This window comes from Crotalus tigris, unplaced genomic scaffold, assembly GCF_016545835.1.
Source record: "Crotalus tigris isolate CLP2741 ecotype Arizona unplaced genomic scaffold, ASM1654583v1 scf7180000024475.591531, whole genome shotgun sequence".
Lineage (NCBI taxonomy): Eukaryota > Metazoa > Chordata > Lepidosauria > Squamata > Viperidae > Crotalus > Crotalus tigris.
The window spans coordinates 195,665-222,538 of NW_024100646.1; the positions used below are offsets into that span (position 1 = coordinate 195,665).

Consider the following 26,874-nt stretch of genomic DNA (forward strand, 5'->3'; position numbering starts at 1 on the left):
CCAGTCGAGGATTAAAGAAGAAATAAATAATACCAAGGAGAGTTGACAAAGGCCAGGTATTTGTATCCAGCCCAGCAGCTTGAGCCAGGCAGATTTATTCCTGGGATGTAATTTCAGTGGGGTTGATGGCTGAGCAAGCGGGCGCATGAAAAGCAGCCTCTCCAGGCGGGCACCGTGCCGACCGGGGCGCTTCGCATGTGCTTGGAGTTACCCAGAGGGGCTCCTGGGCACGGTGGAGGCTGGCCTGCTTTTAAGCCTAAGGAGGGGTTCTGGGCAGCTAAAGTTGGTTAAGTAAGCTACCATTGTGCTGAGCTACAAACCATGGCTTAGACAGAGGGGTCCTTGGTGCTCTCTGAGCTTGGCTGTTTTCTTGCAACCTTTCGTGACCCAAACTAGGTAGCACTAGAGGTCACAGCCCTCATTTGGGTCGTGAGGTGCCTGCAAGAAAAGCGCCAAGCTCAGGGGGCAGCAGGGACCCCTCGCGTCAACCCGGAATTGCAGATATTCTCCTTTCTTAGGAATGGCTGGGTGGCCATGGCAAGCCCCAGGGAGACCGAGTTTGGCCTGGCGGTGAGGGTCACAATACTAGAGGGAGGGTCAAAGGGTTTTCCTTGAGCTCCTGGCGGGGGGGGGGGGACCTACCAGGCTGTAAATCTAACCGAGAAGCCAACATGCAACATTACTCATACAACAAAGGTAGTTGGGTGTAAAAAAAAAAGCTGGCTTGTTCTTTCTCGGCAAGCCTGACTAGCTTGCAAAAGGAGACCCTGACCCATCCCTCTGAGCAATAAAAGGGCTCTGGAGTTGGAGGTTTCAGAACCAAGGAGGGTAGGCGGTAGGGATGCCATGGGCGATGGCACAGGGATATAGAATAATACGGTTGGATGGGACCTCGGAAGTCTTCTAGTCCAACCCCAAACCGGACCAGACCTGTGGCTGCCCAAGGACCCCGTTAAGCCCTCAGCAGATGCTCAGGTGAAAGAGGTCCTCCCTGCAATGGGGGCGGGGCCAAGCGGTGTGGGACCTCTTGCCATTGGTTCAGGAAAGAGAGTCCCAGAAGCCCCTCAGCAGGACTCGTTGCCAGCTTCAAGGCCCTGGGAGGATGGACCTAGAGCAGCGGTTCTCAACCTTTCTAATGCCGCAACCCCATAATACAGTTCCCCATGTTGTGGTGACCCCCAACCACTTATACATCACTGGGTGCCAGGGGCGTGGCCAAAGAAAAGGAGTAAAAATTTGGTGGACAGCCTTGTTTGGCGACCCCCGTGAAATGGTCGTTCGACCCCAAATGGGGTCCCGACCCACAGGTGGAGAACCACTGACCTAGAGGGTCTTTGGGGCAGGAGAAAAGGAAGGGGTTGCTGGCTGGACCCCAGACCATTTTTCCCTTTGGAGTGGGGCTTTGGGACATCTGAAAAGTTTTTTTTGGGGGGAGGTCATTGACCACTATTAAACAATCTCTCTCTCTCTCTCTCTCTCTCTCTCTCTCTCTCTCTCTCTCTCTCTCTCCCCCCCCTCTCTCTCTCCCTCCGTCCTTCCCTCCCATTCTCTGGGCTTGGAATGCCCGTGTTATGTGTTCCCTTCTCCTGGGATGGGACCCCGTGACCCCGGGCTCCCTGCCACTACCCCCACCCCCGCTCTCTCTCCGCCGGCCCCTCTGCCCGCCGGTGTGCAGCCCCCTCCCCTCCCGCCGCCCTGCCCTCTGCCCCCGCCGGCAGGTCCCCCGGGCCAGGGGCTGATGTGCGCCCGCTAGCCGCCCTGCCCCTTCCCCGCGCTTTCCCCCTCGCCCGTTCTCACGCGCGCGCACAGGCACGCGTCTCCGGCGCACAGAGCATGCCTCGCAGTCCAGCCAGCGGCAAACATGAGTCTCCGGAGCAGCAGCAGCAACAGCGGCGGCGGCGGCAGCAGCGGCGGCGGCAGCAGCAGGAGGACGAGGAGGAGGAGGAGGACGAGGAGGAGGAAGAGGAGGAGGAGGAAGAGGAAGAGGAGGAGGAGGAGGAAGAAGAGGAAGAAGAGCAGTCTCCGCATCGCTGCCAGCAGCAGCAGCCGCCGCCGTCCGGCGTGGTGAACGGCGATCCCGGGGAGAGCGCGGAAGGCAGCCTCCGGGAGGAGACCCTGTATGATACCATCACGCCTCCCGCCGCCGCCCCCGCCGCCCCCGGCCCTTGCTCCTCCGAGACGCCGGCCTCTCCCCCGCCAGGGCGGATGGACGAGCCCGCGCCCAATGCCCTGGTCGTGCGCATCGGCATCCCGGACCTCCAGCAAACGGTGAGTCGGGCGTGCAGCACCGCGGACAGCGGCGGGCCGCGCCTGGGGCGCTGCGCCCGGGCCGAGTTGCGCGCCCCGCAGCGCCCCAGAAGAGCCGGTGGGCGCAAGTCCCCTGCCCCGGGGGAGGGAGGGGGCGACCGGCCGCAGCCCCCCCCCCCAGCTCGGCTGTCTGTGGAATGGCTGCTGGCTAAACTTTTACGCAATTGCAGTCCTGGGGTGGGGGGAAGGGGCGCAGCAGCCCCCCCCCCGGGATTCCCGCCTTCCTCCCTCAACTCTGCAGAGGCTGGGATGGTCCTGAATGCGGGCAGAGGAAGCCCCTCCCGCCCCCAGAGATGGGAAGCATGGGGGGAGCATCCTGCATCAGCTGCCCTAGCCACAAATGGGGGGGCTTATCCACGGAGATGTCCCCCCACCAAAAAAAACCCCTTGCTGCTTGCTGAGGGTTTTGGTAGCGACGGGCAGGCTAGAGCAGTCGAGGTGGGAGGGGAGAGCCCAACAGGCTGAAGCATGGGGGTGCCTAAGGACCCCCGGGGGTCTTTCCCCAAAGGAGGGGGCAGGCTGGTTGTTGAAGCTGGAGAGGAGTCCGAGAAGGGGCAGCTGTGTCCCTTTGACCCAGGCTCCCACAAAACTGGACATGCTGGCCAAGAGCGATGGGTTTTGTAATCTGGATTGGCCTAGAATTTGGAGAGAGGTTTTGTGGTTCCCATTATAAGGTCTGAGGGTTGCATCGGGGGCCACGGAGGGCCTTTGGGAGGCTTGGAAGAGGCCCCTGCTGTGTGAGGCCATCGCTCTGGCTTCCTCAGGGCCTGGTGGAGTTCCATCTCAGGGGGGCTGGCCCTCTAGGGTGGAAGCAGAGCTCCGGGGGAGGTGGGGGGGGCTTCAACTTCGAGGCAGGAAGCAGGGAGGGTTCGAGATGTGGTCTCTGGGGCCTCTTCTGAAGTTGGAGCCCCAGTTCTGTGGGCCAACGCTGTTCACAGGCTGTGTGTGTGTGTGTGTGTGTGTGTGCGCGCTTGCCACCAGCCCAGCAAATGCTGGGGGCTGGAATGCAGAGACCCTTAGAAGGGCCCAGGAACCTGCGCTGGAGGAGAGACTTGCTTGATGGGACGGGGAGAGTAAAATCTTGAAGCCCCCAGGCTGGGTGGGGGCCCAATTGCCTGGGCTCCCTGCTGGTTTTGATTGGGGAGGAGAGCCCTGCCCTTCCAGCCTCCTGGGGGCTGTGCGAGGGTCTCTTCCAGGGCAGGAGCAGCCTCGCAGCCCCTCCGCCTTCCCAGCCTCCCGGCAGCAGCCCTGCCCGATGCGGGCAGTAGGCAGAGAGCAGAGCCCGGCCAGGGCTGCCAGGGGCTCCCTTCGGCCCACCTCCGTCTTCCTGCGCCTCCCTCCCCTGCCTATCCCCAGCTCCCCCGTCAGCTGCCTGGGCTGAGAAGCTGAATGCCAGAGGAGAAAATCCAGAGGGGTGGGCAACGTGGCCGGGGTCTGCAGGGCTGGGGGCCGGGGTCTCGCTTCCCAGCTGCTCCACCTGGATGGGTGAATTGTGGGGTGCAGGCAGGAATCCCACCCTGCCGCCGAGTCCCTGGACCTCTGCGGTCGGTCGTGATGAGGCCTTTTCGTTCGTGGGAGGTTTGGCAAAGTCTCAGCATGCTGATTTTTGCCACGGGGAAAACTCCCTGCTCGCCCTGCCAGGTCGCTAGATAGAGGGACGTTTTGGCTCCGTCCCCGTTGGGGGGGGGAAGGAGGGGGGGTTGGGCAGAGGCAGCTTCTCACTGTCCTGGTGCAGAGCTTTTGGAGAAGAAGCGAGAGGGGAGTGAGATGTCAAAGTACCCTCCCCAGGGAAGTTTTTGGGGTCCTATGTTTCTACTGCTTTGCCCAAAGAAAACCCTGCAAGGTAGGCCAGGATCCCCTCTGGCACCGCTTGGATGTTCTTCCTGGACTTTGCCCGTAAACCCACAGTCAGAGGGGCTGTGGGCCGGGGCAGCCGACTGCAGGACAGGAGATGGGGAGATCTGGGGAGATGGGCTGAGCATCTGAACAGGGTGGGGGTCCTCTTAGGCCGGCCCAGCCACCTCTCTCCCGAGCCAAGGGGCTCAGCCCTCCTGCCGATTCCTCGGGGGAGCAGACGTGGGGAGCCTGCTTGCACTGAGTGGCTGCCCAGCCTGGGGGGAGCACTACCCCTCAGTGGGGAAGAAGGCCTGCAAACCCCAAAGGGAGAGAGAGGGACCTGACTGGGGAGGGGGCTGGAGGACCCCAGGATTGGATTTCAGGGGTCCTGAAGGCCAGGAGCTCCCCCTCTCTGCTCAGGGCAGGGCAGCCCTAAGGGAGGGGAAGGCACCCATCCCCACCTGGGGCTCCACCCTTAGGCCGCTGCCCATCGTCAGAAAGTTCCTCTAACACCCAGCTGGGCCTGGGGGGGTCTCCTTCTTCTGGGGCGTTCCCAGGTGCCCTGCCTGGCCCAGGAGCAGCAGAGGGGAGCTCTGGACCTTCTTCTGGGTGTCGTCCCTGCAGACGAGGGCCTGTAAGTCCCGCTCGGTCTCCTCTGAAGAGGCCGGCCCCTTCCATTCTCTTCCTGGCACCCCTCGCTCTTCTCCGGACAATTCCAGGACCCCCGGTGGTCCTTCCGAGGTGGGGGGGAGAGGGGGGAATTTGGGAGAGAAGGGAGCCTCCCTTTAGAGCTGCCCATCAGAGAGGCTGTTGCCTCTGGACCCATCTTTCCTTCCTTCCTTCCTCCCTTTTTCTGCAAGCTCAGAATTCTGCAGGCGGTCCAGGCTTTTTGCATTCCTTTTGGTTTCTCTCCGCCCAGCTGGTGGGACCCACCTCACCACAGTGCAAAGGAGCACCAGCGGATGTTCTGCCTCCCTGCTCTTCCTTTCCTTTAATCAGGCTTTCTCCTGTGTGGCATAGAAGCAGGCTGAACCAATAATAAATTTAAATCAGAGGAGCACTGCTTCAAGCAGCTTGCTGTCATCGTGGCCATGACAGCACAGCCGAGCCTCCCTAGGTAGAGGCAGGCCACCTGATGTGGGTGGGTGGGGGAGGAGGAGCGGGTAGGACCCTTTCCTTTCAGTCTGTTTGTGCTTCCTTTAGAACTATTAAACCGCCCCTGTTGGATGTCGGTCTGATTGGTCCTTCTTGGACCGATCTTGGCAGAGCGGGGGAGGGAGCAGGCCTTCCTGCCAGCTGCATTCGGTAGCCTCAAAGCCTTAAGAGAGGAGAGGGTCTTGGGGTGGGGGCAGGTCTCAAGGTAATGGCAAATGTCGCCCTGCGAGGGAGTCCTATCATTTATCCATGTATTTATCTGTCTATTCAGTTGTGCAGAAAGTGCGTATCCCTGGGCAATCCACAAACAATGCCTAAAACTCAGTTCATGAAAACCGATATAAAGCCATACAAAATACAGTTGAGAGGAATTGCAATACTATCACCTGAAAACACCCAGAAATGTGTGGGGCTCCCCAAACAGCCTAACCCCCACAGAAGATGCAGGTTTTTCACGGCCTTCCAAAAGGCCAGCAGAGTGGGGGGGGGGGGTCCTGCAGTTCTCCGGAGGGGGGGGAGCGTTCTGCAGACCAGGAGAAGTTGCATCTCCCAGATCCTGCAGAATGGCATTCGTTCACAGGTACAACCTGGTGCATCGCCCTCCACGCTGCTGGATCTCTGGGGTGGGCAGAAACCGTTGGCTGAAAACAGTCTACAGGTTTCTGGCGCTGTGCCACGTGGGACTTCAAAGGTGACAAGCACCTTGAATTCCATCTGGGAGCCTAGTGAGATCCACAGTTAAATGTCTTTGGAGATTCTCCATCATCCAGGTCACATTTGTCCCAAAAGTGCTTTTCCAAAATGCAACTTGACTTTCTTAGGTATTTTTTCCTTGAAAACATTTTGCTTCTGATCCAGGAAGCTTCTTCAGAACTAAAGTCCAGTTGACTTTGGGATAAGATCCATGGTGCTACACAAGTAATACCACTTTACAAGGCCTTGGTAAGGCCACACTTGGAATACGGCATCCAGTTTTGGTCACCACGATGGAAAAAAGATGCTGAGACTCTAGAAAGGGTGCAGAGAAGAGCAACAAAGATGATTAGGGGACTGGAGGCTAAAACATATAAAGAACGGTTGCTGGAATTGGATATGTCTAGTTTAATGAAGAGAAGGACGAGGGGGGCATAATAGCAGTGTTCCAATATCTCAGGGCCTGCCCCAAAGAAGAGGGAGTCAAGCTATTCTCCAAGGTGCCTGAAGACAGGACAAGAAGCAATGGGTGGAAACTAACCAAAGAGAGAAGCAACCTGGAACTAAGGAGGAATTTCCTGACAGGGAGAACAATTAATTAGTGGAATAACCTGCCTCCAGAAATTGTGAATGCTCCAACAATGGAGGCTTTTAAGAAGAGATTGGACAGCTCTTTCTCTGAAATGGTGTAGGGTTTCCTGCCTGAGCAGGGGGTTGGACTAGAAAGGTCCCTTCCAATTTTATTACTATTATTATTAAGTGTCCTGTGGAATGCCTAAAATCCTCTAGGTCAGTGGTTCTCCACCTGTGGGTCGGGACCCCATTTGGGGTCGAACGACCATTTCACGGGGGTCGCCAAACCATGCAGTCCGCCATTTTTTCCCCCTTTTCCTTAGCTGTGCTACTCCCTTTTATTCTATTGGCTTTTGAAAGCCAATAGAATAGACTCTCTTGAATAGAGTCTAATTCTATTGGATTTCAAAAGCCAATAGGAATTGTCCAGGCTGTCTCTGCCCTGCTGAGCCCGCCAAAAGTCCCATTCTGTAAACGGTGCTGCACCAGTTGAGTAGTCCTTGACTTACGATCAGTTGAGTAGTCCTCGACTTACGACCGGTTGGGGGTCGCGGCATTAAAAAGGTTGAGAACCACTGCTCTAGGTTGCCACATTCTGGTCTGTGCTGAGTCCCAAACCATCTTCAAGGGCATACAGAGCCCTTTGCAAAAATCAAATCGTCTAGAGCATGAGCAACCATGAGCAGGGCCACCCAGCCCCAGAAACGGGCACAACTCGGGCAGCAGCAGAACCGGAGCAGAGGCCTCAGCTGCATCTCCTGCTACCTGTTTCTCCACCAATCGCCACGCCATGTTTGGGCTTAGAGAGGAGGCTTTTCCAGGCCCCACTTGAGGGACCAGCGGAAAAACCTGACACCTAGTCTTGTGTAGTTATCCATGTGGTTGCATGCAATCTGCTTCCTGGCATCAAAGCCATTCTGAAAATGAAACACATCCAGAAATATACCACCCAGGCGGGCTGTGCAACTTCACTGTTGTTAGTGAGGAACAGGAACAAAATAAACACAGCAGGCCGTGACTGGGAAGGAAAGGAGAAAGGCAAAGACATCCTCCCAATGGTGGGGAGAAGAAACCAAAGTCTCCGTCAGAGCAGTCTTCCAGTATCTCAGGGACTGCCACAAAGAAGAGGGAGTCAAGCTCTTCTCCAAAGCGCCTGAAGGCAGGACAAGAAGCAACGGATGGAAACTCATCAAGGAGAGAAGCAACCTGGAATTAAGGAGAAGCTTCCTGACAGTGAGAACAATTAACCAGTGGAACTCCTTGCCTCCAGAAGTTGTGGGTTCTTCATCACTGGAGGTTTTCAAGAAGAGACTGGACAGCCATTTGTCTAAGATTGGAGAGGGTTTCCTTCCTGAGCAGGGGGTTGGACTAGATGACCTCCAAGGTCGCTTCCAACACTGTTATTCTGTTATTCATCTTCCAGAGGGTTGCTGGGGAGGGACTGGATTCTAGCCGTTTTTGCTTTGGGCCATCAGAGCCTCTCACCAGATCTATCGTCTGCAGGTCAATAAAAGCAGAGCGAGGCATCTGAAGGAGTTTAGAAGGGTCCAGAAACACCCGTTCCCATGGAGAGGCAGCCAGACACCTGCGAAAACCCATCCAGCTGCTTTTCTTGACAGTAAACAAATTTCCACTGAGCAACAGCTGGCAAGTTTCCCTCCGCTTGCAAAAGGCAAAGGGGAGGGGGCTTTTCCGCCCTCCCCAAACGCAACGCATCTGTCTAAGAGGGATTGGATTTTGATTCCAAGGTTGGGACCGCCATCTTGACTTGTTGACACACACACACACACACACACACACACACACACACACACACACATCTCAGCATGTATCTATGCCTGTTTGCACAGTGCTGGCTCCGAAGGGTTTGCCTTACGCACACAAAGTACTGAATCCGCCAGGGAAATATGGAGCAGCTGCATCGGCGGCCTTTGGGAAGCAGAACTGCCGTATTTTTGACCTAGCCTGGCATTTCATGGCATCGCATCAGATGCAAAGCCAGCCCATTGGATGAGCTTATTGTCAACCCGTTGCCTGGGGGTGCATTTTGGTAACCCGGTGAAAGGTGCTGCCGTGTGAACTGGGCTTCCCGTGTGCCAGTTTTGTGACCAGAGATTAAACGGCAGAACAGCCAACAAGGGAAACCCAAAGCATGCTAACCTTCAAGCCTCCGTTTTTCTGGAGTGTAGTGATGCCCGGCGTGGACAGCCGTTTGTCCAGAATGGTACAGAGCTTGAGCAGGGGTTGGATTAGAAGACCTCCAAGGTCCCTCCCAACTCGGTTATTCTGTTAACTGTGGAACAACGTGTTCCGTTTTGAAAGTGCTGCCTGAGATCCCCCATCCTTTCCTCGCAGGGATGCTGGCAAGGCTCTGTGACCTTACTTGACCCCCTCCTTTCATCAGGAGAACTGGGAGCTGTGTGCAGTGAGACCTGTAAGGCAGAGTCTGGGTCTTGGTGCGATGAGAAAAGGAGAGAAGAATTGGGGGGGGGGGTTAAACTGTGTCCTCTGGAAACAAGGCTAGTACTTCCAACATCACCTCCTGGTGTCATGGTTCCGACAGGTGAAACCCATCAAAAGAATTCTTCCTTAAAGAACATTTATTCGGGAAATGAAGTATCGGCACTACATAGTTGAACCCAAAAACTAAATTCCCTTCCCCCCCCCCATACAAAGTAACAAAGTACAATTTCCACCCCAATAACCTGTCATAAAACACATTCCCCAATTAGCTTCAAGCGGTCAGCTTTCTCCTCAGCTCCTCAGCCCGCCAAAACGTTGTCTGCTCGTCCTTGGGTTCCCACAGCAGCACAAGGAAGAAAAAACACGTTAAACGAATAGAGAAAGTGGCTGCATTTCCATCAGTTGTCAGAGCAGGAAGAGCCAATGTTAGCAGTGTTGACCCTTGGTCCTCTTTTGGGGAGGAGTTGAAGTCCTCCAGTCTTAAAGTTGCTGAGGTTGGACACCCTGCATTAGAGCACCTGGCCTACAGACTTAGCTACCTCCCACCCAGAAGCCCTTTGAAGATAGGTGGACTTCAACTTCCAGAATTCTGCAGCTGGCTTTGGGGAATTCTGGGAGTTGAAGTCCATCCACCTTCAAAGGGCCAAGGTTGAGAAACACGGTATAAATAATGACTTCTTCTAGCTCCCACTGCAGCTCACGTCGGAGACAGTATAGGTTCTCCTGCTTGAGCGGGGGGCTGGACTAGAAGACCTCCAAGGTCCCTTCCAGCTTCTATTCTGTTCTGTTCTGTTCTGTTCCTTTCCGTTCCGTTCCATTCCATATTTTCTATTCTATTCTAGTCCATATTGCATTCCATTCCATATTTTCTATTCTATTCTATTCTATTCTATTCCATTCCATTCCATTCCATTCCATATTTTCTATTCTATTCTATATTCCATTCCATTCCATATTTTCTATTCTATTCTATTCTATTCTATTCTATTCTATTCCACTCCACTCCATTCCATTCCAGTCCATAATTTCTATTCTATTCTATATTCCATTCCATTCCATATTTTCTATTCTATTCTATTCTATTCTATTCTATTCTATTCCACTCCATTCCATTCCAGTCCATAATTTCTATTCTATTCTATATTCCATTCCATTCCATATTTTCTATTCTATTCTATTCTATTCTATTCTATTCTATTCTATTCTATTCTATTCTATTCTATTCTATTCTATTCTATTCTATTCTATTCTATTCTATTCTGTTCTATATTCCATTCCATTCCAGTCCATATTTTCTATTCTATTCTATTCTATTCTATTCTATTCTATTCTATTCTGTTCTATATTCCATTCCATTCCAGTCCATATTTTCTATTCTATTCATTCCCCGCCACCTTCTCAACAACCTTCCCCCCACACAAATAATTCTTCAGAAGACCACCAAGTGTCTTGACCTCTCCATTGCTTGCAGCCTCTTCTCTTCTGTCCAGGTGCAGCTGCCCAAACGAGATTCAGCTGCCAACTTGGCTGGCAGAACCACCAAGGCTTGGCACCGAGCTCTCTAAATCAGGGAGCAAATGGATTACATGGTGGAACTGATTAGCCGCCATCTGTTCCCAGATGGTCATTGCAGGCGGCCTGCTGACAAAGGGGATTCCTTTCTGGACAGAGCCACCTTCTCAGAGCCAGGTTGGGGGGGTGACCCAGAAGGTCAGAGGCTTTGCAGCAGTGGAAGGTTGACGTCCTCTTCCTGGAGGAACAGAGGAACGAGATTTTTGGCAGACGTAGCTGTCTTCATCGCAACAGGCTTTCATAGAAGTCAGCCTGGACCAGAATTAGTTGCCAGTGGAGTTACTATCCATTTTCCCTCTTTACTGCAGAGGCAAGAAACACCAAGGGAGAAATCCAGAGGTTCCTGCCCAGACCCTGGCCTGCTCCAGGTCTCACTGCTCTTTCCTGGGAAGGAGGGCCCTTTCTTGTAGAACGACCTCTGTCTTGAGCTATCCACGACTCCAAAACTGCTGGCCTTTCAAAAGGTCCTGGCTAATCTGCCGGACATTCGGGCCAGGCTGTGAATGAAGCTCCCATGCGGGTGCAGAGAGATCTGTCATGTTGTTATCGAGGTCTCAAATGTGCTTTTTCAAAAGGCAGCTGGATTTTATTATTTCCCTGAAGACATTTCGCTTCTCACCCAAGACATTGTTTCAGTTCTGAAGAACTGAAAAAGTACCTTTGGGTCAACCATGGCCTGGATGACTGAGAATCTCCATAGTTATTTGGGTTTTTTTTTTAAAGGGATCAACTCTTTTTTTCTCCTCTCCCTGTAATGGATGGTGACTTTGCTTCTGTGTTTAATCTTTGTTCGCTGCCAGAGTGCCTTGGTAGATGGCCAATCATGTAAATATGTAAAGAAATAAATCAGAAGCCAACAGAGGAGAGATGCTGACCGAGGCTGTTCTGGGCTCTCGCAGATGGCAGAACGATCAGGACCATGGACAGGTCCGGGCCAGGAATTCCAATCTGGGCTGGCTCTGGGAAGGGGGCTGATGAGGATCCCGGGGATCACTCAGTTACCCCCCTGCATTCCCCCTGGCCTGGTTTTCGGTTTTAGGGGCCCTAAGCTTTCTTAAAGGTGTTGATGAGGAACTTTGCAGGAATCGAAGTTTCAGAGGATGGGAGAACTGCTGTATCTCAGCCAGGAAGAATTTAAGATAGAACAGAACAGAACAGAATAGAATAGAATAGAATAGAATAGAATAGAATAGAATAGAATAGAATAGAATAGAATTCTTTATTGGCCAAGTGTGATTGGACAAACAAGGAATTTGTCTCTGGTTAGGGTAACCCTGAGTTATCCTGGGTTATTCACAGTCTGTCCCAGCTTCTTATTTTCTCCATTCTGCTTCCAAGCCCGCAGCTACTTCTGTCTCTGGCAGAATCAAACATTCAAGGGGGTCAAAATCTGAACAACCCCTAGATGGCAGCAAAATGCTGCCTTTTCACTGCCCTCTGGTGGCCAGTCATATGTCTGTGTAGCTAGATCAGCTAAAACTTTACAAGCCACACATCCAAACCTGGTCAATTTCTATCCTGGTGGTTTGGGATGAGGGGGTAGGAGGGTGTTAGCATATCACAGGACTTGAGAAAATGAGGTAACTCAATAAAAAAGGCTGTTGCAAAGATACATATGATCTATATTCAAATGATAATGATGATGATGATAATGATGATGATAATGATAATGATGATGATAATAATAATAAATAAATAAATAAATAAAGTTGGAAGGGACCTTGGAGGTCATCTAGTCCAACCCCCTGCTCAGGCAGGAAACCCTACACCATTTGGGACAAATGACTGTCCAGTCTCTTCTTAAAAAGAATGTATATGTCCCCACCTTCCCTTCCCTTTGGGGAGTTAAGCAGCGTTATGCAAAGCACAGAAAAGGAACAAAAACAGCCAGCTGAAGATACTAGGGACCCGAGATAACAGAAAACCAGAGGAAGCAGAGCTAAATCGAAGGCTAAATCAAGTTTGCACCAACCCCAATCTTCATATGTCTCTGTCGTGTTTCTGTTTGCAGCCTTTCCTTCAACCACCCTGCCCACGCACCTTTTCCCACGTTTATTTTGATCTTTGGGCATGCTCTTAAGAATCCCGTAGCACAAACACGCCTGGGTTTATCTGGAAAGCCCACTGCCTCTGCACAGGACCCCCAGTGCTGGAGGTTCCTGGGAGAAATAAAGGGAAAGTGGGTTCAATTTGCAGGTCAGGCAAAGTAGCCAGGGCTGCCCTGCCGGAGAGGCCCCCAGGGCAAAGCAGCCGGTTCCCTCACAAGGCAAAAGGTCATCCTTTTCAAGAGTGGAAGGGGGGGGGAAATCAACTTTTTTCTTTTTTTCCCTTCCCTCCACCATTCCTTCTGCTTCTCCTTCATTTTCTCCTCCTCCTTTTTCTCCTCTTCCTCCTCCTCTCTTCTCCTCTCCTTCCTCCTTCTCCTTCCCCTCCTCCTCCTCTTCATCCTTCCCTTCTCCTCCTCCTGCTTTTCCTCCCTTCTCCACCACTTCTCCTTCTCTTCTTTCTTCCTTCCTTTCCCTTCTCCTCTTCCTCCTTCCCCTGCTGATTTTAAACATGGGGCAACCTTGTGGGAAAAGTCTGCTTGCAATGGCCCCCTGTGGCTTATTTCAGTTAGACGGAAAATACAGCAGTCATGCTGATTGAATTAGAAATAAATCTATCTGTGGTTCTATCTGGGGTGCATCTTCAGGCCTTCTGCCTTCCGTTGGGCTTCTCCAGGACTTCTTTTCCTTCCTTCCTTCCTTCCTTCCTTCCTTCCTTCCTTCCTTCCTTCCTTCCTTCCTTCCTTCCTTCCTTCCTTTCTTTCTTTCTTTCTTTCTTTCTTTCTTTCTTTCCTTCTTGCACATGGCTGCCCTCTCCCACTGCTGTGGCTTCTCTGCCAGGGATCAGCTTCACCAAAACGGCTCCTGGGGTCTCATCTCGCTGGGTGAAATCCTTGGTGTTGCTCTGCATCAGACCAATGAGGGTTGGACTGTCAAAAGTCCAGATCCAGCGATGCTGGTTGGGGAATTCTGGGAGTTGAAGTCCACGTGTCTTAAAGTTGCCAAGGTTGAGGAATGTGGCTCTCAACACTGACTGACTTTGGAAGACACGTCTGACCTTAAGTGGGTCTTGTATCGGCTGCTCCGTGGTTCCTCTGGGCTTTATTCTCTTCGAAGGACTCGTCGCTTTGAGCCAGTTTCCGTCTTTCTCCCCCTCTCTCTCTCTTTTGAATGGCCCCGTGCCCCTCTGCACTTTGCGTTGCGTAACGTTGTGCTTTCAGTTTGCCAGCCCATGAATGAAACAACTTTCAGCTGCTACTCGGTGCATTGGTATCCATGTGGCCTTTCTGCCTTCCGGCCAGCGGCTCCTTCGCCAGGGTCTCAGACGCTCTCTTCCCTCCTGGAGGCCAAATCTGATGACCTTGGTGGTGGCATCAGAGGGACCTTGGAAGGACAGAAGCTTTTGCTCGCTTGCTCAGCTCCACCCGGCCCTCTCTCTCTGCACAGGGGTCCCTGAGCTCCTTTCCCCTTTGACACCCCCACCCCACCCCCAAGCGCTTGTTTTCCAGCTTCATTTCTCTCCAGACCTCCAGCAAAGCGGAAGTAGCCAGTCTCAGCTCACGATTTAATTTGTGGAAGAAGGGAGAGTTGCGTATTAATCGAAGAGGATATTTGCAGCTCAGGATTGAACTGTGGGCTCCTTGGAGCTTCCTCAGCTGGGTGGTTTTCTGACAGACCTTTTATCACCCAACTAGGGAACATCATCAGTGGTAGAGGTGCATGAGCCTTGGTGGCGCAGTGGTTAGAGTGCAGGACTGCAGGCTAATTCTGCTGACTGCCAGCTGCCAGCAGTTCGGCCGTTCAAGTCTCACCGGCTCAAGGTTGACTCAGCTGGAGTCAACTGAGGTGGGTAAAATGAGGACCCGGATTGTTGGGGTCAACCTGCTGATTCTGTAAACCGCTTAGAGAGGGCTGGGAAGCACTGGGAAGCGGTATATAAGTCTACGTGCTACTGCTATTACTATAGAAGGGAGGGGTGTTCGAGAGGAGGAGGAGGAGGAGGAGGAGGTGGAGGAGAAGGAGGAGGAGGAGGAGGAGGTGGTCCTTAGTGATCTCTGAGTTTGGTGGTTTTCTTGTGGACATTTCATGACCCATCTAAGTAACATCATCAGTACTAGAAGAGACTCAGAACACCAAAGACACCCCAGGTTTACGTGTTGCTGGAAATGTGAAATAACCAGAGCTCCAAGCAGGCTATAGAATCATAAAAGGGTAGAGTTAGAAGTGATCTTGAAGGTCTTCTAGTCCACCCCCTCGACCAAGACAGGAATCCTTAGCGCCTCCATGGCATTCACAGTCAGGAGCCCCCCCTCCCGTGTTTGGAGCTTGCATCTCCTTACACAAAGCTTCCACCCACCGGCTCGTCCCTGGGTGCTCTGGAGGACCTCCCCCTCTTCTGCAGGTGGGGAGGGCAGAGGCAACGGCCCTGAAGGGTGGGAGGAAGAGCCGCTGCCATGGCAACAGCCGGATAAGGCTTGAGCCTTGACCAGGAAACAGACTTGAGGAGAGGGCTCAGGTGAGCCCTTCAGGGTTCACGCAAAAGGGGGAAGGTGACGTGCATTCAATATTGTGCATGTATGTGTGTGTGTGTGTGCACAGCGTGTGTTTGTTCGTGCGTGCGTGCGTGTGTGCGTGTGTGCGTGTGTGTGTGTGCTTGTTAGGCACCTGGCTAGAAACCAGGAAGCTGCAAGTTCTAGTGGTTTGGGTGACTTTGGGCCAATCACCAGGAGACTGGGAACAAAAGCCGGCCGGGTGACTTTGGGCCAGTCACTGGGAGGGGGCGAGTTCTAGTCCCGCCTTAGGCACAAAAGCAGATAGGTGATTTGAGCCAGTCCCTCAGTCTCAGCCCAGCCCACTTCACAGGGTCGTTGTTGCGAGGGAAATAGAGGGACAAAGGATTATTAGATAGATTCACCCAGTCATGTTATTTATAAAAATAATGAAGTCAGGAAAGACAGAAAGAAAACAATTCCAGTAAATGTAGCCCTGACCAACATGGCCTTGGTTTCTCAGTCTGGCCTACCTGGAAGGGCTGGCAGCGTTCCTCTCCCGTGTCTCCCCAGAAGCCGTGGCTTTGGGGTTTCAGGCTGGTTTCAGCCCTTCAGGCAGTCACTCCCACCCTGGTCACTTCAAGACTTGACTGCTACAATGAGGTCAACATAGGGCTGTCCTTGAAGACCATCTGAAACTTCAGCCAGGTCAGAATGCAGCACCCCAAGTGACACCGAGTGTGCGTCTGTGTGCTCATGCCACACCCATCCTCCACAAAGTGCCTGTTTCCTTCCGGGTGGGATTCGAGGAGCCCTGCCTGGCACAAGGCCAGATTGTCTGGGGCTTGCCAATCCCCCCGGCTTCTGCTTGACCCATTTGGGCCATAGGATCGGTCACCTTTTACCGCCTTCTGAGACACTGGATTCACTTAACAACCGGGTTACTAATGATAGATAGATGACCTTTGTTGTCATTTTTTACCGTGGGCACAATGGCACACCGTAAAATGGGGCAAAACCCACTTAGCAAATTTCTCACGTAGTATCATCAACTTTGGGCTCAGGCGCACATAAGTCCATCTCGAGAGGTCTTTGGTGCTCTCTGAGCTTGGTGGTTTTTCACGGATGAGGGAGACACGCCCTTCATTCCCCGTGGCCAAAGCCTGCTGATGTGAGCCTCCTCAGGGGGTTAAAAGGGGCCTTCCTGGGGAACCATGGATCTGGAGAAGGTGTTTGATCTTGGAGGGAGGAGCGCCTTCCCACCTGGCCCTCTCCAGGCCTTCTGGCCAGCCGGAATGTCAAGGTATTGATTTAACAGCTAACCAGCTTATGTAATGTAAGATGTCTGATATAAGGATGGGAATGACTCAGCAGGGTCTGTGTCTCTTTAAGAGCCTTTGTATAAAAGGGAGGCTCTGCTGATGTGTTCTTTTTCTCTTCCGTTTCCTGCTGTAACTGTGGTTGGTTGGATCCTGCTGTATTAGCACGTGTGTGTATATTGTTCCTGGTGTATGATATTGTAGATAGTGTAAGATGGACCACTGCTTACTGTGTTTACTCCTGGGTTATCTGGCGCAATAAGACTGTGCACGCTCTGACACGGGAGGTCCGGCCGAAGGCCCTGCGCTGGGTCACAAGCAGAGGCTGTCTCTGAAGGGCCAGTCTGTGGCATTCTGGGCCGTGTGAACACGCGTGGGCTTCAGGGTCTTGCACAAATGGATTTCTCGTTCTCTCTCTGAAGGCAGAAGTAACGTCTCCCCCAGGCAAGGGGGGCATGCCAAGGGGACATGCGCTAAGCAGCTGGGGGGGCAAGGAAGCACCAGCAGCAGGCCCTCAGTGGGCCCTGTGCTGCAGTCCCCCTGTATTTGTTGGGCTTTGCTTCTCATTTGCCCTACTACTTGCACGTTCTTGGCAGATCGCAACATTATTTAAAAATTAATTATTTAAAACATTAATATCCCAAACTGCAAAAGTAATTTAAAAACACCCCGATAAATAGCAAGCAGGAAGATTAAAGGCGTTAATAAATGCATCCCAGAGAACACAGATCCAAGCCCCCCAAAACTTGCACATGCTGGAGAGAGCGCCTGAGCTAGTGCAGAGTGGTTTTTTTTCCCCAGCGGCATGGATAACGCAGCCGACACAGACACACACACAGAGACCGAGAGAGAGAGATGCCAGGAACAAACTGGTTCAGAAGCTCAGTTTGCACACCCGAAAGTGTTATTTTTCTTGCTGGAAATGATCCATCAACCTTGAGCAAAATCTATCCCTTTTTTAAAAAAAAAAACAAATCGGGCCAAGGATTGTTGGTGCATGACAAATAAGGTCCGAATGAGCCCTCTCTCTTCCCAGCCCCCACACCCACCTCCCCACCAGCCACTAAAGTAGCAAAACTAGGAGGATCTGCACGCCGTTTCTGCTCGCCAGTACGGTCCACTGCTTTCCAATTTTATTTTTATTTATTGGAAACATTGGCTTCTGCTGACTTCCAAGTGCAAGACGGGCCTCCTAAAATGCGTTCGGGGGCATGAAGTCCAGAGGCCGGCTGAGCTTCACAGAATAAGGGGCTGGTGGGCTTCTGCCAATGCCTCCCCCTCCCCCCTTAGGTTTGGAGGAAGAGGACCCTAACCCGGGAGGGGTGGGGCGCAGAGCCGGCCAGGTGGGGTGGGGTCCCTGCTCACTTCCATCGTGCTGGAGCTGGGGGGAAAGAGGGTGGTGGCAGTCAGGGTCCCAAGACCTTCCTGGGCTGTCCTGCTGTGGCCCACCCACCCCCTGGCCCCTCTGCACTGCTCCCTTTGGCTGGGTATGCCAGGCCAAGCCCTGGCATCTGCTCACACTGGCAGAGAGCTCCGTGTGGCTCCTGTGTTTTCTGAGCGGGCTCATTAATCAGCCTGGAAAGGTGTAAAGCGCAAAACCGCCACCGTGGCACTTCCCGCCGTGGATCCCTTCCAAAAGTGGAGAGTCAGATTTTGCTGCAGAAGGAAAGGAGGCAGAGCAAAGAGGAAGGCAGAAGAGAAGTGGGGTTGGGGGAACGCTGGCCCAGGTGGGCACAGCAGCCTGCCCACGGCCGCCATCCCCATTTAGGGCCACTGAAGAAAAGCTGGCCAGTAACTGCATCAACACTGCTCTAGCCTGGGCAGGTTTAAGAGGGGTGAACTTCAACTCCCAATCACTACGTCATGTTGTGACCCCCTGGACCAGAGCATGCCAGCCCCCCCCCGCCCCCCTCATCTTCCCCCGTCTCCCGGATTCTGCCCAAGTTCACGTTCATTGTGTCGATGACCCCTTCTAAGCCTCTCCTCCTGCCGTCCGCTTCTCCCTTTGCCTTCCATCTTTCCCAGCATCGGGGTCTTTTCCAAGGAGCCCCCACTCTTCTTTTGGTGGCCAAAGTGTTTCAGCTTCAGGATCTGTCCTTCCAAAGGACAGTTGGGGTAGATTTCCTTCTGGACTGAATTCTGTTCTGTTCCATTCCGTTCCCTTCTCTGTTCTATTCTGTTCTATTCTATTCTACTCCATTCCACTCCACTACATTACACTACACTACACTACACTACACTCTACTCTACTCTATATTTTCCATTCCATTTCATTCCACTCCACTCCACTCCACTCTACTCTACTCTACTCTAGTGCCTTGCAGTGGTAGGAACTCTCAAAAGTCTTCTCCAACACCATCTTCCAGCCATAGTATCCTACAATTCTGATTCTCTCAGTCCCCTTGGTTGTAACTAACCCTCCCCTCCTTTGCCCTCGGGGCTTCTGGGAAGGAAGAGGGGCCCGGATATCCCTAGGCATCCCAAGGGGTCCCTGCGCCCTCCAGTTAGGCAAGGCGCTTCCTCTGCCAGATGTGCCCATCACCTACAGGCTTCTGGCTGCCTTAGTGCGGCGGCGGCCTTGCAGCCAGCCAGCCTGTCAACTCAAGCCCAACTTCTTCTGCTCCGCTGAGGCTGAAAGAAAAATAGGAAAGAGGCCTGACTTGCTTTGGACCAGGTTCTTTATGTTCTCTTGCTAAAAAGAATACAATAGAGCCATTATTTTAAGATTGCCTGCCCCCTCGGTTAAAAGGCTTTCAGCTCAGCTTTTCTGCACTTCCTGGGCTCGTCTTCTGCGCACGCTGTGCTGTGGTACCTCATTTGTTCCACTGATTTATTATAAATATATATACCCTGCTTTCCCTGTTAAAAGTCCAAGGTGACTAATAACAATAAAACCACAAAACTGCAGCCATATACAATAAAATAAAAAAGGGAGCCAAAGCAGCCGTCCGCTGGAGGGGACGGGGCGTGAAGCATGCCAGCCAAGCAGGAAAGCTTCCGTTCCTCCAGCTGGGCCCAGGATGGACTTTGCATGCCTGGAGTAAATCAGAGAAGCAGCTTGAGGGCTTCTCCTGGGCAGAGATCCAGACCTCCTGGGCCACCACCAAGAAGGCCCCTCCACCTGCTCAGCCTAGAACTAAGGAGCCATTTCCTGACGGTGAGAACAATTAACTCACTGGAGGCTTTCAAGATGAGACTGGATAGCCATTTGTCTGACATGATATAGGGTTTTCTGCCTGTGCAAGGCATGGATTAGAACAGAGGTTCCCAGCCTTTTGGGTACCAGGACCGGTTCCGTGGAGAGAGGTTTTTCCACGGACTGGAGGGGGCCTGGTTTTGTGTGCTGCTGCATCCCACAGATGGGGATTTGCTTGTTTGTGCACTGCCAATTGCAGCCCTCTCTCTCTCTCCTGCCCAGACGCACGGGCACAGTGAACCTAACCGCAGCAGAAGGGGGTTGTGTTGGGTGACTCTATAAAGGATGCAAAATCGTGAAATCGTGTCACGCAGGGCAACTCGCTGGAGGAAGCAATTCTGCTGGGAAGAGTTAGTGGCCAACGGAAACCAGGCCCCGCCAGAGGACACGGTGTGGCTGGCATGCTGTGACCTGGTACCAGTCCATGGACTGGGGGTTGGGGACTTCTGGACTAGAAGACCTCCATGGTCCCTTTTAGCTGTGTTATTTTGTTAAGTTTGTTCCCGGGGTTTCGGAGACGGCGAGAAGCTGAGGAGAACTTCTCCACCAGGCCAAGAAGGTGCTCACCAGGGATTCCTAGCCCAATGTCTTTCCTCTGGAAAACATCTGGATAAAAATATCCCGGGTGGTTACCTGGGAGCTTGGTCCACACGTGGGCTTGTCCAATCACGGTTGACTGGACACTCACAACACTTGGCTTCTTCATCAGTTCCAGTCTCCACGAGGAGGTTGCCCTTCCTGAGGGCCACATCCCAGAGGTGAAGAGAAGACTCTGAGGTCTCTCTCAGGACACGACAGATGTCCCTTTTTTGCAGATCTGTTTGGGGAATCCTACTCTTGAGGGAGCAATCCCAGCCACCTCTAACATTCAAGAGCTGTTTTTCCTGAGTTTTTCAAAAAAAAAAAAGAACAAAAGCAGATTTCTCTTTGTGGTAATCTTAAGCTACTATCCAAGACCCTGGAAACTATGGTGTTTGTGCCTCTCTCTCTCTTTCTCTCTCTCTCTCTCTCTCTCTCTCTCTCTCTCTCTCTCTCTCTCCCTCTCTCTCTCTCTCTCTCTCTCTCTCTCCCTCTCTCCTTCTCTCCTTCTCTCCCTCTCCCTCCCTCTCTCTCTCTCTCTCCCTCTCTCCCTCTCTTTCTCACTCTCTCCCTCTCTCTCTCTCTCTCTCTCTCTCTCCCTCTCCCTCCCTCTCCCCCCCTCTCTCTCTGTGTTGTGTGTGTGTGTAAAAAAGAGAGTGAAGGGAAGGATGCAAAAGCCCTGATTGTGCAACCTGCCCGCTCTCCACCACCCCAGCTGTGCCTGGAGGAGGACAGAGTGCGCATAATTGAGCCATAACTCAGCATCAGCAGAGGAATCCGGGGCCATAATGGGAGGCTCTATATTACAGCCCTCTCCAGGGGAGATGGTTTTTATTAAAATCTGGGTTGATGGCGAGGGCTGAGATTAACTTCATTGTTAATGGATGGCTCCCCATGGAGCCTCCCAGAACCTCCTTCATGTGCCGGATGTGTGGTGAGGGTTGGCCTGCTGTGAGCACATAAAAATCTGCTCCGGAACCTGGCCAGGAACAAACCCTGATGGGTCCTCCCTGCCCCCCCGAACCAAGAATGGCTGGAAAGGCAGAGAGTTTGCTGAGAACCGAGAAGGGAATTAATCAATTAATTGTTCATTTATTTCTTCGTTCATTCATTCATGACATTTATGAAATTTATTGGCCGCCCTCCTTATCACAGGCTAGCTCTAGGCGGCTTACAATATTAAAAAGATAAAACCGTATAAATAAAATACAGTTGTACAAAAATGCCCTGGTTGCTCTAGGCTCCTCCCCAGCAGAGAGGGAGGAGCAAAGCTGAGGCTCTGGTTCCCCCCGGACCCTGGTTGTCTCCCCCCCCCCACCCACCCACCCTGGTTTCTCCTAGGGCTTCTGGGCATCTCTAGAGCTTCCCTGGATCCCAGCCGTGCCCTTCATGAACTTGGAAAGGGGGCCAGTCTTTCTTTTCATTAGAGACCCCTATTTCCTGAATGTAAAGGGGGTCGTCTCCTGCTTCAGTGCAATGTTTCTCAACCTTGACAACTTCAAAACAGGTGGACTTCAACTCCCAGAATTCCCCAGACAGCTGGCCAAAATTGAGACAGATAGAAGGAACTCCTTTAGCAAACCTGCAGGGGAGGGTGGGTCTTCCCTCACCCCCATGCCTGCTTTCCTCTCCCTCCTTGGGGACCGCAGGGTAGAGAAAGCTCTAGAGCAGGGGTAGGCAACCTTGGCTTTTTTATGACTCGTGGACTTCAACTCCCAGAATTCTGTGATGGCTCAGGAATTCTGGGAGTTGAAGTCCACGAGTCATAAAAGAGCCAAGGTTGCCTACCCCTGCTCTAGACAAAGCCTGTTCTTCCTCCTCTTTCTGTATATCAACAACCCAACTGCAGATGTTCCCACAATTGGCCTCTTGGAAACACCCAAGGGACAGCTGGGGGTCCTTCTTTAGTGGGGACTCTGCAACCATGTTTTGAAAATATATTGGCGAGTTGTGTTCAAAATAATGATACTACTGGACATCAAGGCAGGACACGGTCAACTGGGCCATAGAAGGAGGGGCAAGCAGTCTTCCAAATACAGAATGACAGAGTTGGAAGGGACCTTGGAGGTCTTCTAGTCCAACCCGTGCTCAGATCCTATGCCATTCTGGACAAATGGCTGTCCAACATCTCCCCTGGTCTGTTAACCATTCGTAAGGGGTTACATCTAGGCTCCAAGCCAACCTGTGCTGGGGAGGTCCCCCTGTCAGCTACCTCTTCCCAATAGCTGGCCAGGTTGTTCAAGGACCACCTCATTTTCTGCCTCAGAGAGAAGGTCCAAGAGAGCAGAGTTCCTCCCAGCTGGCCCAACCACACCGGATGCAGAAAAAGTTGAGGTTGAAGGAGCTTCAGCCCTGTAGGCCTCTTGCAAAATGCTAGAAAAGGGGAGAGAAAGGCCTGCCCCACCGGCCTCCCTCCGGGCAGTGGGAAAGACTGTTGATGGTCAGCTGGAGCCTCCCTCGGCCAGAGATGGGCTCAGTCAAGGGAATCCGTGCGTTCATCACATCTCTGCCCCGTCTTGAAGCTGAAGACGTGCCTTGCCTACTTCATCCTGTGGCTGGAGGATGGGAGAGTCCAGCTGAGGGCATGAAGGCACGAGGGCACAAGGCCTGGGCTTCACACCCCAACATAGGGGAGCAGAACGATGAGGGCAACCTGATGATGATGATGATGATGATGATGATCATGGTGGTGGTAGTGGTGGTGGTAGTGGTGGTGAGGTTCATTCAGTGATCCTCTGGGCCAGGGGGGTCTCTCCACGTCTTCCGATCTTTCTCTTCTTCCTTGAGTCCCTCTGGCTCCAGCCGGGGTCGGCTTTGACGGTGCCCAGCCACACCGTGTCCTCTGGCGGGGCCTGGTTTCCGTTGGCCGCTATCTCTTCCCAGCAGAATTGCTTCCTCCAGCGAGTTGCTCTGCGTGACACGATATCAGGATTTTGCATCCTTTATAGAGTCACCCAACACAACCCCCTTCTGCTGCGGTTAGGTTCGCTGTGCCCGTGCATCTGGGCAGGAGAGAGAGAGAGGGCTGCAGTTGGCAGTGCTATGCCAGTCTGTTGCTTTCTTTGGGGAAGACCCCTGGGGCAGACCCATTTCCCTCCATCCCCCCCCCCAAAAAAACCTAAAATGTGGCAGGAGAGGGAAATTCCAAGGAGGAGAATCAGTGAAGAGAGTTGACACAAAAGGAGATCTGGGTTCAAGTCCACCCTCAGCCCTGTGTCTTGACTCCTTGAGGAAAGGGGAGGGAAACATATCATTCTAATCTAATAATAGATTGTAACACTCGACTGATAATAGATCTAATAACAGATAATATTAGATTAAAATCTAATCGTAGGTTGTAGTAAACAGGAGAGTCATGTAGTTGAAATCAGATCAGTTTTGAGCTCCTACTGTCATTTTTTGGAGCAGGGCTCCCCCCAAGCTATTCTGGAACTATTTGGGTGTCTCTGGGCTCCTGAACCAGTCAGCATTTGCTGACTGTGGAATTCTGGGAGTTGAAGTCCACATGCCTTAAAATTGTCAAGGTTAAGAAACACTGTACCTGAACCCTTTGTAGGCCCTGGCCTTCAGTGCTACGTCTGGCTGTCCTTGGTGCTGAAACAGATGTGTAGAAAGGGACATGCATCGTGGGCTGAAAGAGTCCTCAGAGTCTTCCCAAAACACATGGAAAGTGGACTCGGGAAGGGCATCTGTAGGAGGGGAGCAGGCGGAGCCCAAGGAAGGGGGGGTGTCAAACGCGTCATCAGTCTGGAGTCCCTTCACGCCCACCAGATACCTCCGTCTGGCCCTCCTTGAATTCCATTGACTCTTATCCACCGCCAATTTTCCTTGACTGTTGGTAGTTCGGATTCCTGTAGAGACCGTTAGCTTGCAATAACCCATCTTCTTTTTTTGAACTGCCTGGACTCTTGATTTCTTGCTCCTGACAGCCTCTTTCTCTTGGAGACTACAGATGATTAACAAACCATGATTTGTGAATGTTCATTGAACCACGATCAGATAAACCATTAGGCCTATTTGGGGGCCGAGCTTTCCAGGAAACCAGGAAAGACATCAGGGCAGGAGAACATCCTGGTTTGCCAGGAGTCCCTGGTCAGCTGTCAGGCACGAAAAACTAGGTTCACACACGAGGGTTTATTTAACTGCTAAAAGCCCCTGCCAGGAACCTTCTCAGCTAGCATTCAGGGTTAGATAAGGCTCAGTGGGAATCAAGGCTGGTTGGGCTTCGTTGGCGGCTATGTAGAGATTCTAAGCTGATCCCTCCTTTGGAGAAGCTCTCCCCTCACCACCTCTGGAGGCCTGTAACAGGAACGGTAATAGAGTCAGAAGGGACCCGGGAGGTCTTCTAGTCCAACCCCCTGCTCAAGCAGGACACCTTACACCATTTCAGACAAGTGGCTGTCCAGTCTCTTCTTAAAGCCCCCCCCCCCCGATGAAGCCCCCACGACTTCTGGAGGGAAGCCTTTCCACTCATTAATTATCCTCACTGTTACAGTAGGAAGTTTCTCCTTAATTCCAAGTTGCTCCTCTCCTTGATTAGTTTCCATCCATCGTTTCTTGTTTTGCCCTCTGGTGCTTTGATTGATCCCCCCTCTTCTTTGTGGCAGCCCCTCAAATACTCGAATACTGCTACCATGTCCCCCCTAGTCCTCCTTTTCTCTAAATTAAGTCTGCCCAGTTCTTGAAATCATTCTTGGTTTTAGCTTCAGTTTTTGTTGCTCTCTTCTGAACTCTTTTTTAATGGGGGTGACCAAAATTGGATGCCGTATTCTAAAGGTGTCCTTACCGAGGCTTTGTAGAGCACTGCTAGTCCTTCACGTATTGGGGAGAGGCGGAGGGGCCTTCTTGGTGGCTGCCTCAGCATTCTGGATCTCTGCATCTGTTGCTTCCATTGGGATCTCCTAAGCCGCCCTGGACAGGCATCTCCCGCTTGTTCCGGGAACTCGGTCCTCGCGTCTAGCCTGGCTTTGGGGACTCACGTTGGCCTGAGCTGAGTGTTTAGGCCCCTGTTTCTCAACCTCCATCCCTTGATGGCCTGTGGACTTCAGTTCCCAGAATTCCCCAGCCGGCACACTTGGAAAGGGGCTTGGGAAGCCTTCTCGAGTCTTCTTCCTCTTTTATTCAGTTGAAATATGCCAAGGTTTCCAACTTGAATCAAGGCTCCTGGATGGAGGACAAGCAGGGGAGATCGCTCGGGTGGCGTGCAATGGGCGGTCCACGCTTGCCGTTTGGAAGGAACGGAGAACGTGGATGGAGGAGCAAAGGCCCACCATCTTTGGAGGGGTCCAGGCAGGGCGTCCGTCTCTCGGAGGCTGTTCCCGGGGCCTTTGAAAAGGAACCAAGCTCTTCTCTGAGTTATTTTGGAGAAGGAACTCGGATGCCGTCCAAGCCCGTCTCTGGGAAGGTAGAACAGATGGAGCGGCTTGTCAAAGCTGACCCAGAAAAACGAAGCTCATTAATCACACACACACACACACACACACACACACACACACAAACACACACACGCCCCTTGCAGTCTGAGAGAGTCAGATCCATCTCGGTCGGGACCCACTCCCCGAAATGAAGGGCCAGGAGAGCTGTGGGTAGCACGTGGTCCCAGCTCATGTCCCTCCGCCTGTGGATCCACAAAGGGAAGAGACCGTCCCCAGCAGAACCCTTTCCCCTCCTTTCTAGCTGGGCTGAAGCGTCCATAGGAGGGAACCCCCCCTGCCCCCCCCAGGCCAGAGGGCAGGAAGGAACTCCTCTGGGGGGGAGGCAGGAGGAAGAAGGGGAGGGGGCCGGTCTCCCTGCTTCCTGGAGGGGCTTGGTTTCCAGGACAGTCCTGAGGCCTGGCCGGTGGGGGCCTCCTCACAGCCTCCCTGCCTCCGTCCTAAGGAGCGGATCAGGGGCCAAGGAGCCCCCTCCCCACCCAGGTCCAGGCATTTCAGCCCACCCTTCACTCAGGGCTCCTTTACCGCCAGGAGCCTCTCCGGCTCCCTGACCCAAAAGCTCGGCTTTCATTGATTGCTAGGCGGCTGGGATTGATCTGTTCTAATGGATTTGGGGAGGAAGAAAAAGAGCAACTTTTTATTGTTTTGGCAATATTTAGAAAGAGCCCTCGGGGCCCAATAACTGCCTTTTCAGAATAATAATTTACGGATATGTTCTTCCTTCTAGGCAGGGAAGCGGTAGAGACCTTGAAGGGTTGGGATACAAGCTCTTTGGGGGGGGGGCTTTTGAGAAGGGGGAGTCACGGCTGGACGGGGCTGAGTTGGAGGGGCAGGAGGATGAGTGCTGAAACTCTCTCTCTAATCTTCCAGGGTTGGCCACGCGGGGAGGGGGGGAGGCCCTCCAACTTGTCTGCATTGGAAGGTTGGAGAGGGCGATCCAGAATCCAGAATGACAGTTGGAATTCTGGGAGTTGAAGTCCACATGCCTTAAAATTGTCAAGTTTGGGAAACACTGTTCTAGTCCAACCCCCTGCTCAGGCAGGAGAGCCTACACCAGGGGTAGGCAACCTTGGCTCTTTGATGACTCGTGGACTTCAACTCCCAGAATTCCTGGGGTTAGCCTGGCTCAGCTTGGAAATCTCTCCCTTTCCCCTCAGCATGGCTGGCTCAGGAATTCTGGGAGTTGAAGTCCACGAGTCATAAAAGAGCCAAGGT

The 26,874-nt window shown here is 52.7% G+C and overlaps 1 protein-coding gene across 1 annotated transcript in view; it reads left to right on the forward strand.

The window, feature by feature from the left end:
• Positions 1-1,675: 1,675 nt before the first annotated feature.
• Positions 1,676-26,874, forward strand: part of SHANK3 (SH3 and multiple ankyrin repeat domains 3) — a 178,581-nt gene continuing 153,382 nt past the window's right edge. The window contains exon 1 of the mRNA XM_039333377.1: positions 1,676-2,268. Within this exon, the coding sequence (XP_039189311.1) occupies positions 1,834-2,268 (435 nt within the window). The 5' untranslated portion in view covers positions 1,676-1,833. The remainder of the gene's footprint in view (positions 2,269-26,874) is intronic.